Source organism: Cygnus atratus, chromosome 5, assembly GCF_013377495.2.
Source record: "Cygnus atratus isolate AKBS03 ecotype Queensland, Australia chromosome 5, CAtr_DNAZoo_HiC_assembly, whole genome shotgun sequence".
Classification (NCBI taxonomy): domain Eukaryota; kingdom Metazoa; phylum Chordata; class Aves; order Anseriformes; family Anatidae; genus Cygnus; species Cygnus atratus.
In genome coordinates this window covers 47967294-47985101 of record NC_066366.1, presented here as the reverse complement: position 1 = coordinate 47985101, position 17808 = coordinate 47967294, and the positions used below count along the sequence as shown (strand labels likewise).

General features: G+C 37.5%; 1 protein-coding gene across 2 annotated transcripts in view; it reads right to left on the bottom strand.

Moving 5' to 3' along the window:
* Nucleotides 1-7890: 7890 nt before the first annotated feature.
* Nucleotides 7891-17808, bottom strand: part of TDP1 (tyrosyl-DNA phosphodiesterase 1) — a 44443-nt gene continuing 34525 nt past the window's right edge. For both annotated transcript variants that reach the window (XM_035539234.2, XM_035539235.1), the window contains exons 15-16: nucleotides 15184-15298; nucleotides 7891-8399 (exon numbers count right to left, since the gene is read on the bottom strand). In XM_035539234.2, the coding sequence (XP_035395127.1) occupies nucleotides 8326-8399; nucleotides 15184-15298 (189 nt within the window). In that variant the 3' untranslated portion in view covers nucleotides 7891-8325. The remainder of the gene's footprint in view (nucleotides 8400-15183; nucleotides 15299-17808) is intronic.

The window sequence follows — 17808 nt, the reverse complement described above, 5'->3', positions numbered from 1 at the left end:
CATGTGCAAAGGTAACCACATACTTCCATTAAAAGTGCTCCTCTATCTTTAAAATTATCGACAGTTTCTATTAGAAGAAAAACAAAACAAAACAAAAACTTTATCCTCTGCTTTGACAGTGAGAAAGAAGATGGATCTAAATCAGTTCTCTTGCAAAGAGCGCCCTCAGCCTGCTCTGAAGCTTCTGTCCATCAAAGTTGTTCTTCAGTGGCTTGGATTGGCACAGTGGGCACAGGAGTCTTCACCTGCTTGTAACCATGACGTCGCTGTGATTGCCACAGGAATGTAAAGAACAATCCCGTTATCCAAAGAGTTATCCAAGGAAAAATATCCAGGGATTTAGAGTTCTTACTGTTATTTATATATATATTTTTAGTGTGAAATAGTTTTTGCGTCGGTTTTATGTGTAGCGTGAGCATGATTATTAATACAGGTACAGAACATCTGTCATGTTCCTGAGAAACAATGAAGCATACAACTGTCATGAGGCATCAAAAATTGCAAGTGATCCTAATTTGTCAAATCTGATCTTCACCAAACTAAAGCATTACAAAGGATGTGCAGTGATTTAATCTCTTGAGAAAGCAGCTTATTAATGCTTGCTATTAAGGGACAGAACAAATTTGAGTTTATATTGACTGGAATCCTGGAGCAGAAAATGAAAAAATGGCTGGCAAATACCACAGGTATAGTACCTTTTATTGTTTTAAGCTCCTTTTTCTTCCTTTACTTCCCCTGTTTCTAATTAAGGTACTTACTCTAAATAATACTTTCTTGTAAAAAAGGTCACTAATCCCCTCGCTGTTGTGTAGACAGCTGGAAAAAAGTTTCAGGTGAAAAAAAATGTTTAAACGTATTGGTGATATTTAAATTAACCCTAAACCCAAATTAACACCTTTTGAGCCTGAACACTGAATGCATTGCCATTAACCTCAGCATGTTCACTTGTGGTATTGTCATCAGGAAATTTGCTACATTTGCCTTATACCTCAGAACCACAAGCATTAAGTTCCATTGTGTTTTTTCTGTGCATGTTTTTAGGGTCAAAGGAATTTGTGGTAGTGGGGTTGAGCACAATTGTAAATAGTAAAAAAAAAAAACAACAAAAAAACAAAAACCAATGTATTTTCTGGTTCTATTGATATTGTTAAACGATAACCCTGTAAATAAGAAAAACGCAGTCACTGAGTACCCTAATAATCACAGAATCACAGAATTGTAGGGGTTGGAAGGGACCTCAAGAGATCATCGGGTCCAACCCCCCTGCCAAAGCAGGATCCCTAGAGCAGGTTGCCCAGGTAGGCATGCAGACAGGTCTTGAATATCTCCAGAGAAGGAGACTCTACAACCTGGGCAGCCTGTTTCAGTGCTCCGTCACCCTCACCGTAAGAAGTTCTTTCACATGTTGGTGTGGAACTTCCTGTGCTCCATATTTTAGCCATTGCCCCTTGTCCTATCCCCACAAACCACTGAAAAGAGGTTGGCCAAATCCCTCATTTAAGGTATTTATAGACATTGATAAGATCCCCTCTCAGTCTTCTTTTCTCAAGGCTGAACAGACCCAGGTCTCTCAGCTTTCCCTAATAATGATTACTAATAAATGTCTGATCAGAACAGTGCTATTATTAATGTGTCAACAAGTAACTCGGAAGACTCACAAAGAGATTTGGTTTCTGTATCTCACTGATGGGATATTTTTTAATTAAGCATTTATCACATTTGGAAGCGATAAGCTGGTATGCTTAACTGAAATGCACCGCTTGTCTTTGGAGAAGCTGTGAGAGAGCTGCAATTTACTTCCAAGCAAGTTTTATACACAATAAAGTTTCTTCTGAAACTTGATAAACTTGAAATTAACAAACAAATCTGGAAAAAAAAAATCAATAAAAAACCCACACCTTCATAAACATGCGACACTTTGGGCATTTAGAATAGGCTAAACTTTTCAACATGCCTGTTCCATTGTTAAGATTTCCAAAGAGATTACATCTCTGGTGGAGTTCTACTGAACGAGAAGTAAGGAATGTCATGTCTTGCCTTTACCCATCTATTTGCATCTCTCACAAAGCAGAAAGATCACTGAATCTGCTTGTATGAAAAAGATTTACAGAAATGAGAAAAACAATTACGTTTTCCATCTTTTCCACATCAGTTATTAAAATGGAAGGATAATCATATTCTAGACTTCTTAGGGATGACTTTCATTTATACTTAGAGCATAACCTATAGAGGGTATTTTTATTTGAAGATTAAATTTTGCTGTTGTAAATGAGAGACAGAGAGATTCAGGACTTAATAGTCCCTACAAGGGACTCCTCAAGAAATCTCAAGAACAACTACCACTTCTGGAAGCCAATTTACAGTTGCATGCTGTTTAACTTCTCTCATTTCAACAGGTAAAAAAACCAAAGTTGATAGCTTAGTTTTCCAAACCGCATAACAAACCAACACCATTCAGATCAGGTTTTTCTTTGTTTATACTTTTTTTTTTTTTATGTTTCCATATATAAAGGCACATAATTAGAAAAGTCATTTCACAGTTTTCTGTGCCTGCAGTACATCTGCTGTGTAATATATTTTGTCTCTCATTTCTGTATAACAAAACCACTGATTATGCTTTCTCTTTTTTCCTCTACTTTTATTATCTGCAGTGAAGTAGCTTTTCCCAAGCTACTCATGTATGAGCATGCCACTCATCTTCCTCTGGGGTTTCCAAAGCACCAGGCTGTGTCCTGTAGGGCTTTGGCGGCCTTCCTTCAAGTTACTCCTACTGCTTTTCGTTCTACGTCTTGCAGAGCTGTAACCCACATCTAATGTTTGCATGACATGGGAGCAAACTTTAGTCAACATAAGGAAATGCCTAAGCTGCAACTGTACATGGAGAAGAGCTTTTATCCATGTGGAATGCACTTTGCAAAAGCAAGGTCTGGAGATAGGGTAATATTCGTATCTTCTTCAACCTACGCCTGCACGCCTGGGAGCTGCCTTCTCTGATCTCAGTTGACTAAAAGAAGTTGCCTTCATCTTACTTTAAGACAGTATTTGTAAGAAAAACAATACGTTTGGTAAGAACAAAAGTTGACTTTACCGCAGGCAGAGCAATGGACAACCCTACAGATTTGCATTCCTTTTACTACTATATGATGGCTTCCTTCCTTTGCAGAGATAAAAGCATCAAAATAGAAGAAAAAACATCCAAAAGTTTTTGTTTTTTTTTAATAGATGACAAAGTTCTTCCTTTACCCACATACATACCATTGCAATGAACCTATAGAACAACGAAGTGTCTAGATGTTCAACTTTCTGTGAGCAAAAGACATGAGAATTGTGTTGGAAAATTGTATCCTAGATTGAGATTTTCACTGGTGATATCTCCAGAGAAATATGACTACTTTTTCATGCTATACATAAGAAAAAGCAGTACCTTTTTTAATCTGCATAGCAGTAGCAGAACCAATCAAGAAAGTGTTGGCTTACTTACCCCTTTCCTACCCATAGCCTAGCAAGAAAGGAAGAAAGTAGAATTCAGGAGAACTCTAAGTAAACAAAATAAAAAGACACTCATATACAATATATTTATTTCCTCAAAAAGAGCAAAATGGGGGTCACGCAAAGTGTCATGGGTAGGATGCATCTCTACAGGCACTTCCATGGAGGATTTTTCAGAAAGTGTGGACTATAATGTTATTTGTAGCAGTGTAATAGTTTGCATACACGTGTTAAATAGATTTTTAAAAAAGCACCAAAAAAAAATAATCACTTCAGCTTTACCCTTTCCATTTCCAAAAGAACAGAAGAGAAGTCACAAGAGGAGAGATAATGAAGTCAACGCCAGAACTTCTATTTGTTTCAGTATAGTCGAGACTTCCACAAAGCAGGATGCTGTTTTAATAACTTATTTTAAAATTTTGATGGTTAAAAATCAAATGCAAGTAAAGGGTCCAGAGCTGTTACAGTAGTAGTTGAAAAAAAACCAAAAAACAGGCAATTTAGAAGAAATTAAAGAGAATTAGTCGACACACAATTCCCAGAGACCATGTAAACTAAACCAAAACATTAAGTTCCCAGATTGGCACTGGAACTGTGCATGGTAGTGAATTGCACATTAAGGGAGAAACCTAGACACACGAATCAACTTGTATATAGTCAGAATAGAATTCGAAAACGAGTAAGTAGAGTCAATTTTGATAAATGAAGAAGCAGAAAAGGCAATATATTAAAAAAAGGAGAAAGGAAAAAAGAAAAAAGCCAAGGTATAAAGATTAAATTAAAATAGGAAATTATTTCTCTGATCTTACTGAGCTCATTTTGGCATCTTCAGCATCTTCAATAATTCTCACCATGTTTCCTGCTTTTGTCCTTCAGGATACCAGTTACAGTTGCTCAGATTAAAAAGAAATTCAAAAGAAAGGAAATGGTAGGGCTAACGTCATTGTATGGCTAAAATTCTGACAACCTTGGTCATGGTGATTTATTCTAGAGCTGTGAAATCTCATCAGCTTCACCAATATGAATAGAAATATCTGTGGAATTAGGTGGTATCTAGCATTATAAAGAACATGAAAATCCATTTGAGCTTTTTCAAACACGTGCATGGGGTAGGTAAGATATCAAAGTGAGTATCCGCACACTACATGAGTTTACTGGTCTCCATATTCAGTTCTTGGCATTACATCTATATTTGCTTATTTACTTGGGATTTTATGTGCAGTTATTTGTTACTTTCTTCACATTTGTTTGTATTTACATTACTCAGAGACAGGCTGAAATATTGAAATCATAGAAAGTCTTAACAGCAGAAAGTACAAGGAATTAACATATTACTCATTACTGAAAAAGCACATTGTCACATCTAAAAAGTCCACCAAAGGAGGCAGCTATAATATCATTGCACGTTTGCACACCTAACATGGAACAAACCACATGGAACCTTTCACACCTTGTTACATTTATAGTACTGGATTTAATCTCAGTAGCAGTGAAAAAAGTAGCTAGATCACTGTATCTGTCTTAAGCCAAAATTAGGTCATTGGTTTACTATGCAACTCCAGTAAGAAACTAGAGTCTTATGTTGCTCCAGACAAATTTCATCCGTTCAAAAGTCACAAGCAACGAAGTTTCCTGTTTTGTCCCTGAAGCGAGTAAACTCGGACTATCACATTATGTTAGAGGATACAGCGACACAGGCCAACAGTGACATGCAACTATGAAACTCGATTTCCAGTTGTCCACCTTGATCTGTGGATGTTCGGCAGCTCTGCAGTTTGCTTCCCTTCCACAACATGACCTCTGTGATGGATGGTTTATAAAATCAGTACGGAACCTTGTACGGTTGGGGGTTCAGTCAGCTGAGCTTTTAGAAAACAACCAATTGTATTAGCCATTAAAACAGTTTGATCAGACCCTAACCAATTTTATCCACTTAGTTACAGGGGAAAATAAAAGCATTACCTTCTCCTTTACAGCCTTATTAGCAACACTGCAAAAATGTATGCATGTTATTTGCACCAGTATGTATCGATACAGATTAACAATGAATTCTTGCACTGTTGTAAGGAAAAGCACTTCATTTTGAAGGGGCACCAGAACAGATCCATTCTCAGCAGGAGCCGACTATAGTCTAATGTGCTCAGGCAAACCTAGTTACATACATCAGACATTCTGTTGTATGTCATAACAGAAGGAAAACAGTGTCTGAAAACAGACATTTCATTTGTCTGTTTTCTCCTTTGCTTTCACTTTCCAAATATTAGGGCCCCTATTTTCTAAAGACAATTCTGAAATCCAGAAGTTTTCTAGATAACTTCTAGATAAAAAGAATTATCTATGATTCAACTACTTACCAGAATTAAGTGAAATAGGAATGAAAACAAGAAAACTGTGAAAGAAGACATGAAACAAACAATTAGGATGGTATAAAAAATGGAATTTTAAAGTATTCTGCCTAAGAGGAATTTTAAGAGCAATTAAGAAGCATTCAAATCTGTCCTGGCTCCTGACAGCTTGTAAACAGTCTACAAAATAGCGATTAAACAGCATTTTCTGGCCAAAGGTGTTTTCAGGAGCTTTCTGTTCAGCTCTAGTATGTCATCAAGCCCAGCTGGATGCAGAAGCTTGTTACCATGCTGGAGCTTTGGTCATCTTTGGACAGTTTCTTCAAAACAGGTTTTCCTTACTGTTACAGGACAGTGGAAGTTAAAAAAGAACTATGTACATACCTATGTCTACCAAGCTCCAATTTTACTTGAAATGTTAGCCTTAAACCACGTACTGTTAAGCAAGCCAAGTCAAAAGCCTTTTCTCTCTCTTTCACCTCCACCACCCATCAGTGCCTCAGTTCACACGTCACAAAATTGCTTTGGGTCACAGTCATGTGGTGGAAAGATTTCATGTGTTTTCTAGCAGAACTGATCAGTTGGTTTATTTGTTCACACTGATGAACTTTGGAATGATCTTCTGACAGTGGATTAATGTGAGCCCTGGAGAGCTGAAGTTGAATCATGCCAAGTTACTAGAGACCACAATATTCCAGCTGGAATTTAACCAGGAATGCCTCAGCCTGTCAACCACTCCATGCCAAAAACAGAAATAGCCATAGATGTAGCATTAGTAAATTGCAACATTATTCATTCACAATAGATAAACATCTATTAATTTTCAGCCTACCTTCTAGGAGTCTTAAAGTTGTCCTCATATAGGACTTTTCCACTCAGAGCTTCTTGAATTCTCACAGATGGAAATAATTAAGATGTAATCATACTCTTAAAAATTAATAGAAAGGCTACGAAGTTATCTCAGTTTTCAGAACAGTGCTCCGTTTACAAGTTACTTTCCCTGATCCTCCACGCATTTTCAAGCACATCAGGGATAAAAATCAAACTGTTACTGCAAGTAGTATAAATAGTAAAGATTCTGCACATAGAATCAAGGAAAGATAGAAACCAGAAAGCCATCTTCCAATCTGTTCCACAGACATCCCTGAAGCACTGATTCATATGCAATGTACATTATGTGCAAAGTTCTCAAAACTGGAAAAAACAATGATCGATGGGCCTGTAAATTGCCAACACTATAAAAGAAATGAGCAGCCTGAACACTTAAGTTCCTGGTATATGCTGTGTAAAGTGAGTGTAAAATTCCTCTGTGCTATAGGCAAGGTTATCTATTTACCTTTTGCATAAGAGACTGTTCAATGGTTTCCTGAACAAAAACTTCAAAATAACCTTTTTGATTTGTAACCTTTTTAATTTGTAAACCGTAACTGCAGGAGAGAAATTGAAGTTAACTAAAGAGGGTCCACCAACAGGGAAAGGCTAAGAAAGATAGCAAAGCAGCAGTGCTTTACAGTGTTTCTTTATGGATTGGTATGTGACACCATAGGAAGGAAAACTTGTCCTTGCTAGTCAGATGCCATGACAACCTAAAGACATGCCTTTTTCATGGCAACTTCTGAATGAAACAAGGATATACATTAGGCAAACATTGGGAAGACGTGCTTCCCCAGTGTAGTCCAAGCCATCTTGGGGAACACCACTACAAAATGAAAGCAGCAGTACTGGAACTGCTACCTAGTCCAATTATTTGTGATCCAGAGGGAATTATGAGTGGAATACTGCACTATACAATAAGATTTTTGGATTACAGGACCTGTTGTTTATACATCCTGTAGTATATTTAGGACTACTTTTCAGGACCCCCACCCACCCAATTTAGTGTTTTTTGACAGTACTTGAGTGTCTGCTAGTGCAGGTTAAAAGGGGGGCTTAGGAAATAACTTATGTGATGTACTGCCAGAAGCCAAAACAGCAAATAAAGCTTGCGTTAGAAGTGAGTTACCAAAGGAAATGTTCAATCCAATTTAATATGTACACACTTAGATGGAACCCAAGATATATAAACAAGATTAACTTTATTTTCATTTAAGTTTTACATACAATAGCTTTTATTAGAGCTACTGGGGCCAACTGACAGTCTCCCAGAACAATACAATTCAAATCCACTACAGCTAAAAACTGCAGAGAGGATCTCTGAGAACAGTCTTACACTTGTTTTGAATCTTGAAAAAAATCTTGAAAAACATACTGGAAACAGCAGTAATGAAAACACATATAAAAAGGTATTTAAAAAAATGCAGTGTTACGAGTTCATTTATAGTAATATAGTTACAGATTCTCTAAGACTCTGTCCAGTATCAACAGTTATCTTTCAACTAGAACTTAGCCATTACAGCAGACATCGTAGCTTAAAAACACAAATAAGCAGTCTTGCATCTAGCATAGCAGGCTCAGTGTCAGTCAGTGAAACATCACAGAACACCGGTAACGTTCATGATGGAACCCACATGTTTCCATGTGTATCAGGGGCATCAGTGTAAGGAATATTCCAAATCCATGGTTGATCTGTAAACCAAAACAAAAATATGCTGAGGAAAGTTCTGTTATTAAACATAAAAGTTTGATCATCTTCTTCTTCCCCTGCCTTTGGAGGAGGAAGAAAGTTCAAAGCTTCCACTGGTTATCACACAATCCCATGCACAATGTTAGTACAAATCCTGATAGACAAAACACACTGAGGCCATGGTCAGCCATGAATCAGGGAAGACGGCAGGTCAGTCTGGCAACTATACTAAGTATCCTGCAGGTTAAAACATCTTTTCCTTCAAGATCAGTAATATTTTCCTCACAGCCACTACCAATTTGTACCTGCATGACTTTACTTGGTACACACCAAGCTAAGCTACAGTGCCTCCTACTTGGGCACAAAGAAATGGCTATTATGGTTAGTGTCTCAGTGCTGTATTGCCGCTCTTAGAAACTTTTGGCACCAGCTTCCTAACACTAGGACTTTAAGAAAAGTTTCCTGAAAAAGGAGGGGAGATAAACTGGGCACAGCTGGCAGTCAAGTTGTATCAAGACATCCACAAGCATGATCCAAAGCTTCTGCCTTTGCCCATGCTAAAAGCTAGAGCTGTATCCCTTTGTGCAACGTGAGGCTGGTACAAGGAATTTCTCTATGCATTGAAACAGAGGTTTCTCTATGCATTGAAACAGAGGTGATGTGAGAGTCAATCCCCAAGCACTCTAAATCAAGTGCTATGCTTTCACAATAGGATCAGGCCAACCTGTACTGGTAAGAGACATAACAGAATCATGGAATCGTTCAGGCTGAAAAAGACCTCCAAGATCATCTAGCCCAACCATTAACTTAGCACTGCCAAGTCTACCACTATATCATGTCCCTAAGCACCACATCTACACCTCTTCTGAATACCTTCAGGGAGGGTGACTTAACTTCTTCCACTGACAGCCTGTTCCAATGCCTCACAACCCTTCAATCAAGTGAAGAAACTTCTAATATCCAACCTAAACCTTCCCGGCACAACTTGAGGCCACTTCCTCTTGTCCTATCACTTGTTGCTTGGCAGAAGACACTGACCGCCCCCCCACCCCACTACAACCTCCTTTGAGGTAGTTACAAAGCATGATAAGGTCTCCTCTGAAAACTACACAGTAGCTTTAGCCAGATTTCTGTACTATTTGTACATGATGGCATATCGGACAAATGTTGTGGGTCACCCTTGAGCATCCTTTTCTCCAGGCTAAATAACCCCAGTTCCTTCAGCCGTTCATAAGACTTGCTCTCTAGACCCTTCACCAGCTTCACTGCCCTTCCTTGGACACACTCCAGCACCTCGATGTCCTTCTTGTAGTGAGGGGCCCAGAACTGAACACAGTACTCGAGGTGTGACCTCACCAGAGCTGAGTACAGGGGGACAATCACCTCCCTGCTCCTGCTGGCTATGCTATTCCTGATGCAACCAGGATGCCATTGGCCTTCTTGTCCACCTGAGCACACTGCTGGATCATATGCAGATGGCTATTGACCAACACACCCAGGCCTTTTTTGACAGGCAGCTTTCCAGCCACTCTTACCCCAGCCTGTAGCATTGCATGGGGTTGTTGTGCCCCAAGTGCAGGACCCGGCCCTTGGCCTTGCTGAACCTCATACAGTGTGTCTCAGCCCATTGGTCCAGCCTATCCAGATCCCTCTGTAGAGCCTCCTACCCTTGAGCAGACCAACACAACTTGGTGTTATCTGCAAACTTACTGAGGGTACACTCAATCCCGTCGTCCTGATCATTGACAGAAATATTAAAGAGAACTGGGCCCAGTACTGAGCCCTGGGGGACTCCACTTGTGACCAGCCTCCAACTGGATCAACTCTTCACAACTCTTTGGGTCCAGCCACAAATAGAAATAATAGGAATATTTCAAGTCAGATGAGACAAAGGAGCTTGATGAGAAGAAAATTTTATCCAGCAAAATAGCAGTACTCAAAAAGATTCAAGAGGGGGAAAAAAGTCTGAATGTTATCAGCAAAGCAGAAAGAAATTTAATCTATAAATATGCCTAGCTGAGACAGGCTGTTGTTGGCTCATTTCCCAAATACTAGACTGAATCATTATCTGTTTTACTTCCAAGGAACTATTAAATTATATTCCTTGCCTATATATATACACATATAAATAAAATCTTAGTATCATCAACATATTCAGCTTTATCATAGCCTTTTCTGGGCTTTTTCAGGCTGTCACAGCAATGTGAACTCCTGTCATTGACTAACAGATCATTGTATATAGTTTATAAACTATATAGTTTATCTTTAAAGATATGAAGTAGTTCTATCATCTACCAGATGATTATTTTTCTTCTTAATTCTGTTTTGCCCTGAAGATGCATCTACTGCCTACAAATAGGCTTCTGTTGTTCAGCTGACAATTGGAGGTGAACAGCTGCCATTGTTCAAAACAGCAATTTGCAAAGAGTTAATAATGTACAAGTTACATGTAACAAATGTTATCTGCTAAAAACTAATAAGGTCCTTCATCACTTCAAAGAGTAAGATCATTCCTACTCTATTTTAAAACTGCCAGATGTTAAACGTGCATGTTATTCTCTGCAGCAATAGAAAAGATGCAAGCTACGTATATCATACATGGCAAAACTGATAGCTTCTCCCTGCAACTCCGTTTCTTCTGGTTTGCGTTGGCAATTTAAAGCAGCTGGGGAAAAATAGTCTAAAGGAAAGATGCTCAAGTAAAGGCTCTATGTGCAACTAACTCTGATTTGTTAGGATGACATATTGTTAAATTTCATACTTCAGCTAAAAACCCTGCAGTCTGCACAAGATGGATCAATCCCATGCAAGTGCAACAACTAGACTGGGCATCATACATCTACTCTGAAAAAGAATAAAACTAAAGTGCTTATTTTAGACTCTTGGGTTGACCAACTACTGAAGCAAAATATTGACCGTCCAATGAATTTGCCATCTCATGACGCTCTCAATTAACAACCTGAAGCATATTCTGGAAGCGCTCTCTCAGCCAACCACAAGATTTGAGCTCAAAGAAATTGGCTAGCAGCATGTGATAAGACCAGAGAATCTAGTGGCGGCTCATCCTGGTCTTCAAGACTGTAAACCTACTATAAGACAATACACCGAAGTGGTAAAATTAAATATTGACTAACTCAAATTTCCTCTACAAAGTGCTCATTTCTTTATGACCATTAAAAAGAGCTTGACAAAAAACAGGCTTTGCCATGTTACCAAGTGTTATATGTGGACTCTGAACGGCCATCTGAGTAAGTGGCCAGTCTGAAGAGAGCTGCAACCTCATATGGCAGGTTCACCAACCAATAATAATGCTTTTGGTTACACCCAGGAAGGAAATGGATGACAACACTACCTGAGATTGGTTCCAACTTCTCCCAAGAAGACTATCATTGTAGTTAGTATATCAGAGTAATGTGTACTCATTACTTCACAAAGCAAAAAATTAAACTTCTAGATATACTCAGATTTATTTTATTTACCACTGCTGCTAATGTTTAATCTAGTAAGTGAAATACTGTCTATTGAATCTATTAGTAACACTAGAAACAGGACTAGCTTCTAGTTGTCATCTCTCCTCAGAGAGAACGTTGATCTTAAGAGTTTGTACAATATTAAGCATGCTGAGAAGACTTGAAGTTCTCTAAAAATTTGAAAGGATGCTGCGAGTCAAGTTCTTGCAAACTCTACAAAGTACACAGGTCCCACGTAGCTATACAGTATTAATATGAAAAATGGAGGTTATTGAAGAATAAGAATGACTTCCCCACAAATCTTCTTAATTTCCTTCCCAGATATTTTAATTACTTGGTAGAGAAAATAGAGAATTCTAAGAATGAAGCAAGGTGGGAGAACAGCAGAGTCCAAATAAGGTGACATTCTCCCAGGACATCTGCATTTCTAACGATATAGCAGGTCCTTGTACAGGAGCTCAGAGTACTAATTACTTTAAGCTTACCTGGACAAGACCCTGATCTCCTCATTTAGGTACTGTCACTAGACAGGATAAGTGAAAGTTTTCCCTACTCCTGAAATTTTTCTTTCTAGTCATAAATAACTAAAAGCATCAGACTGCAGGCAAATATGCTGTGAAATTTATTTTTACCCAACACCGAACACTAACTTGTGTGTAACAAAAAAAGATGGTGTTACTCATTTCCTGAAATCACTACAAATATCCACTAAATGTAATTTCACCATGCTCCTAATTCCCACTTACTGAAAATTGGACAGAGTAACAAACGCTGTATATCTGGTATTACAAGGAAAAGGACAATTTCCTCTTCCACAGCATGGCAATGGAAAAAAAATCAAGAAGAGAAAAGGGCCTGCCACAAAGGAGAAACCTGTTCATGTGAGATAATGACATACATTTTTGTGCATTCTTAATAAAATGAAATCACAACGGTCAGAGGTTGCAAACTTTAGCTAGGAGAACTAATGAATGGTTAAGTGGACTGTTCATTTTTCCACAATGCTTTAACTTGCATTAAATCCAATTTCCATCTCATTTGCCTACCATTCTTCCACCTTCTCAGAGTATGAGGTTTGATACCTTTAGCCCACAGTTGGATAAATTTGATTTCTTCTGGGAAATAATGAAATATATTAATACATTTTCATAAATTATTCGAATGGCTCAGGAAAGAAGTGCTCAACAAAAAAGCAAAATAACCAAAAGAAATGTAATACTGGAACCCATCTTCTCATACACACAATTTTCTGTGCACTGTTTGTCAGCTGAACAGCTAGCATGTTTCCTTGATTTAAATACATACACTGAAAAGAAAACTGAATCGGAAAGAGCTTGTTTATCAGAAATCCCCCTATTTTGTAGGTTTTTTCCCCCCAGAGGGTTTGAACAGTTCAAACATTAAATTCCTGTCTTGTAACCCAGTCACAACTTAAAGAATTCTCACACTGGAAGCCAAATCCCATCTGAAACCCCAATTAATATGGCCAAGCCACTATGACAGAATGACAAAGAAGAATCTTTGCAAATAGATTTCCACAGACTAAGGAATTGCTTTTCTTTCACTGTTATATTATATAATGTAATTCTGTAACATTAAGCATGTCTGATCAAAAATTGGAATTTGTATCAGCACAGGAAAAGTGTATTTTGGTATACAGATCTTCTACTTTGAGCTTCAGATTGCATATGTATGGCCCTGCTCCTGACCATCTGTTCACTAGTCTACTTGCTTCTCTTCCTTCCTGCTGCTAATACGAGTTTTCTGATTGTATCAAAGTGATCTATAATTCGCTTTCCCATGTTCAGAGAATCTGAGTTCATGGAAAAACCCCTGGAGCCTTTTCTCCTTCAATTATAGGGATCAGTCAAAACGGTTTCTTTAAGGAAAGGATAATTACTTGCATTTCTGCTTCTCAAGACTTCATTAAAATAAATTTATACTACTGACTAGAGACCTTGGGAGTTGATAACTGTGTTGTTACAGACAGATTATTTTACGAGTTCATCCCATAACATGAATGTTCTTTAGATATCTGTTTCAATTCTTCTGCCTCTTGGTGGAAAAGAATGTTTAGGGAAAAGATGTGAGAAGGCATGGGCAGCTGACTGTGTCTACTGCCAAAGCCTAGAGAATTTAAGTTCTCCTGTGAAATGAATAGATGTCAGAAGGCTGAGACCCAAAAGCTGAACTAAAGAAAAACAAGTTCTCCACAGAAGTAAGTTTTCCATGCAAAAAGTGAAAAAGGGTTTTTAGAAAAAACTGTTTAGACAAAGTATACATGAAAATCACTGACAATCAAATGCAGGAATTAAAAATATATATAGTATACAACTACATTTTTGTAGGAGCAAACTAGTAAATGTAAAATTTGAGAATACACACATTTGAGAATGGATTCTAATTTTAATCTTTGTTGTAAAGTTTTCAAGAATTTAAGTTTTATCTAAGTATGAAGATTAAGAAAAAACTTTCAAAATACATCAGTTTAAGCATTAGGTACCAACCAGATATCAGTGTTTCATGTCCTTAGCACTACATGAGAAGTCACCCACAAGTGTACATGTTCACAGCACTTAATGGAACATCAGCAGATAATCTGACCACTTCCATTCTTAGAAAGAGCTGAAAGCTGGGTCACTAACAGTGATAATATGCAGTACATTCTTCCCCTTTATTAGCAAGTAACTCAGGCACAACCCCATGATGTCTCCCCCCCAACAAAACATTGGTAGTACTTAAACATACAGTGTGTTTTATACTAGAGAAAAAACAGTATTAAATAGATTTCATTTCTACACTGAGCCTTCTCCCCCCTGTCCCCCGGAAAGTTAGAATACCACTTAATACTTTTAGCTTAATTCTTTTACTTAATAAAAGAATGCAGGAAGCTCTTAAACCAGACAAACCATCTTTGCAAATTATAAAAATAACATGCATCATATTCCTGCAAGTCTTACAAGAGCAGATCTAAACTCCTACTGAAGGTAAAACAGAAAGAGACAAGACCACCCACTAAACTAGTTAATGCAGGTATGACTACTGCTACTAGCGGACAAAAGACAAGATCGATCCATCCAAAACCTGAATAACAATAAAGAAAATTTTGAACCAAAAGACTGTAAACTGCTTTCTAGCTGCTTTCTTTAAAGTTTTAGCCAGAATGTGGGAGTGATAACATTTCAAATACAAAGTCAAACCACAATAATGTTGAAATAAAGCTCTAGAATATAACAAATTAAAATGACTTAAGAGTTACTCAGATTAGTTTGCCCCTATATAATACACCTACTTTTCTTCTGAAGTCACATCTTACCTTTGCTTCCATACCGTTCTGGTGGCAGGTCAAAAGGTACAGGAAAAGATGTTGCTGAATCATTACCTTCTGAAACCATTTGCCCTCTCACACGGAAGTAACCTTTGTCCAAACCCTATATAAGAAGGGAAACATACGGAAAAAAGACATGCTTTTTGGGGGGGAAAAAGAATCTATTGTTAATTAGGTTTGTCGTCTTTCTCAATAACAAGACTTCAATGAACAAAAAGTTTTGCTTCCATTACTGAGATAAGATGCTCACTAAAGCACTTTATCCTAAGAACTCAGTGGTGGATATACCCTACCTTCTCAGTCCCATATATATCTACCAATTTGTTTCGGGCTTGTGGTCTTGCTTGTGTGAGCAGTTCCATCCCCCGAACTGGATAAGGTCTTTCCTAGCTCCACAGGGGCAACATATCCTAATACAAAATGTTGCTGCTTTCACAAACATGCTTATGGACATTGGAACTGAATTTTAATCAAGACTGTTACACATTTAGTCTTTAATATTTAATTTAGGGAAGAGCTTTAAAAATTCTCTTTGCTGTTTAGTTTTATCAGTAACCTATTGGTTAGATGCTCGATGTTAACCAAATTAAGATTCAAAATTTGGTTAAGCAAATTAAGATTCAACTTGAGATAGAGAAGTCTTTGAACTTCATGCTTTTCAGTTAGGTTGCATAACACCATCCACGAGCAGCAAAAAACTTCGTGTAGATTTAAAACTGCTTGCACAAAGATTTCATACTATGCCCCTATTAGAGTTTGACAGCAGATTTCGAAGTGAGATTACAGGTTAAGAACCACGAAAACATGCTACAATGAAACATGGTACAAGGGCAGATGGATTTAAAGCAATTCAAGTAACTTTGGCAGATGGTATCTCTTTGCCACTTTTTAATAGGAATAGGAACCCATTCATCAGTTGTAATGAATTAAAAGCAGTCTCTAATATTGAGATTCTATTAGTATATTGCCAATCAAGTACAATTTAATTAGAATAGACCAGAAGTTTAAACGCTACAAAGCTTTTTAAAGAAGTATTTCAAATGCATTCCTAAACAAGTGTATTTTTCCCTCTACGAAAGTCTGAGTATCAGCTTATACTCTTGAGCCACAGGATCCATTAGTTCAAGTTTTACTAGACTAAGGTTGTTAAAGTACAAGCAAGCAAGATTCTTAATTACCACTAAGTAATTCTATTTTATTCAAGTATAATTGATGACTGAATTGATAGCACCACCTATATATTGTAAAAAATAAGTTTTATTTTAGCTAAAGTTAGCATTGTAAATAAGTCAGAGAAAACAACATTCACATGACCCCACAGAAAGCAAGGGAAACAAAGCAGCCTTTCACCTTTCCTTTGATACTCTAGAAGCATAGTAGCATACAAAAGGGAGAGCTACCAAAGACAATGTCAAGCCACATTACAGCAGTTCTTGTAATTCAAAGAAATTCCCTTAGAATATAGATGCTTATTTTGCCTTGTGACCTAAAGCAACAGGAAATCACTAGTTCTAAAGAAACACTATGCATTACCTCAAGGACTAGGTAAAAAAAAAAACATTTTCAATGAAAGAACAGGAGAAAAAACAAGGACCATTCTAAAGGACTGTGCGAACCAAAATCAGTTTTAACTTCCCTTTCTTATGCCTTTCAAGTCAGTGAAATTTTGATAAAATCTTCTTTAAAACCAGGCTCTTGTAGTGATTAGCTTTTGCATACAAGTAGTATGTTCAAAATATACCAATACAGAGACGCGTAAAATTTTTTTAAAAGCTCACAAATCGTAAGGGAGTGACTGAATATTAAAAAATTCAAAACAAAAAAACGCAACAATCAAGTTGTACAGCTTTACCTCCAATGATGTTCCAGTCACTCAGGGACTGATAGAAATTTCATATAAAATATAGAAATCTCATATAAAATGCAAATAACCATGTTTACCATCTTCTGTAGTAGAAAATATGAAATACACAAAGGATGCTATAGGTCATAAAGTGCAAGAATTGTATAAGTGAGGTGGTAGGGGAACAGCATTTTTGTACAACCCACAGTAGTTAGACTTCATTTGGTGGAGGAGGTGGGTGGTGGGCAGCCTTATAAACTATTCATAAGTTGACATTTTAATAGCAAACTAAAACGGGGAAACCAAGTCATAGAAACCAGTTATCTGTAAGCTCTCATTTTCCACATGCAGCTAATAGAGAAATATGGAATAGTAGACCATGCCTCTCTGGGGTTTCATGAGTTGGTCCTTTTTCTACAATGAACTTCAGATACATGTCTGACCAAGAGCACTGAAGCTAGACAAGCATTGCCAGGTACCATGAGTTTGAAATTTTTATAATCATTACCATCAACGCAGAGTGAACAGCTACTTGGACTCCACATACACACTTGGTAATCTCAGCCACTTCAAGTATCAAGAGGGATGCCATATCTATTCCACTCTGAAGTTCAGTGTATTGGGTGTTTGTCACACAACATGAAAGAAAACACGCCACAGAACATAGAGCAAATTTGCAGTACATTTGTAATCTCACTTCCTTTTGTTATCCAGATTTCTTTTGTTGCCTCCCTCCCCCCCAACACATTGTTTTTGTTTCTGCTTTATTT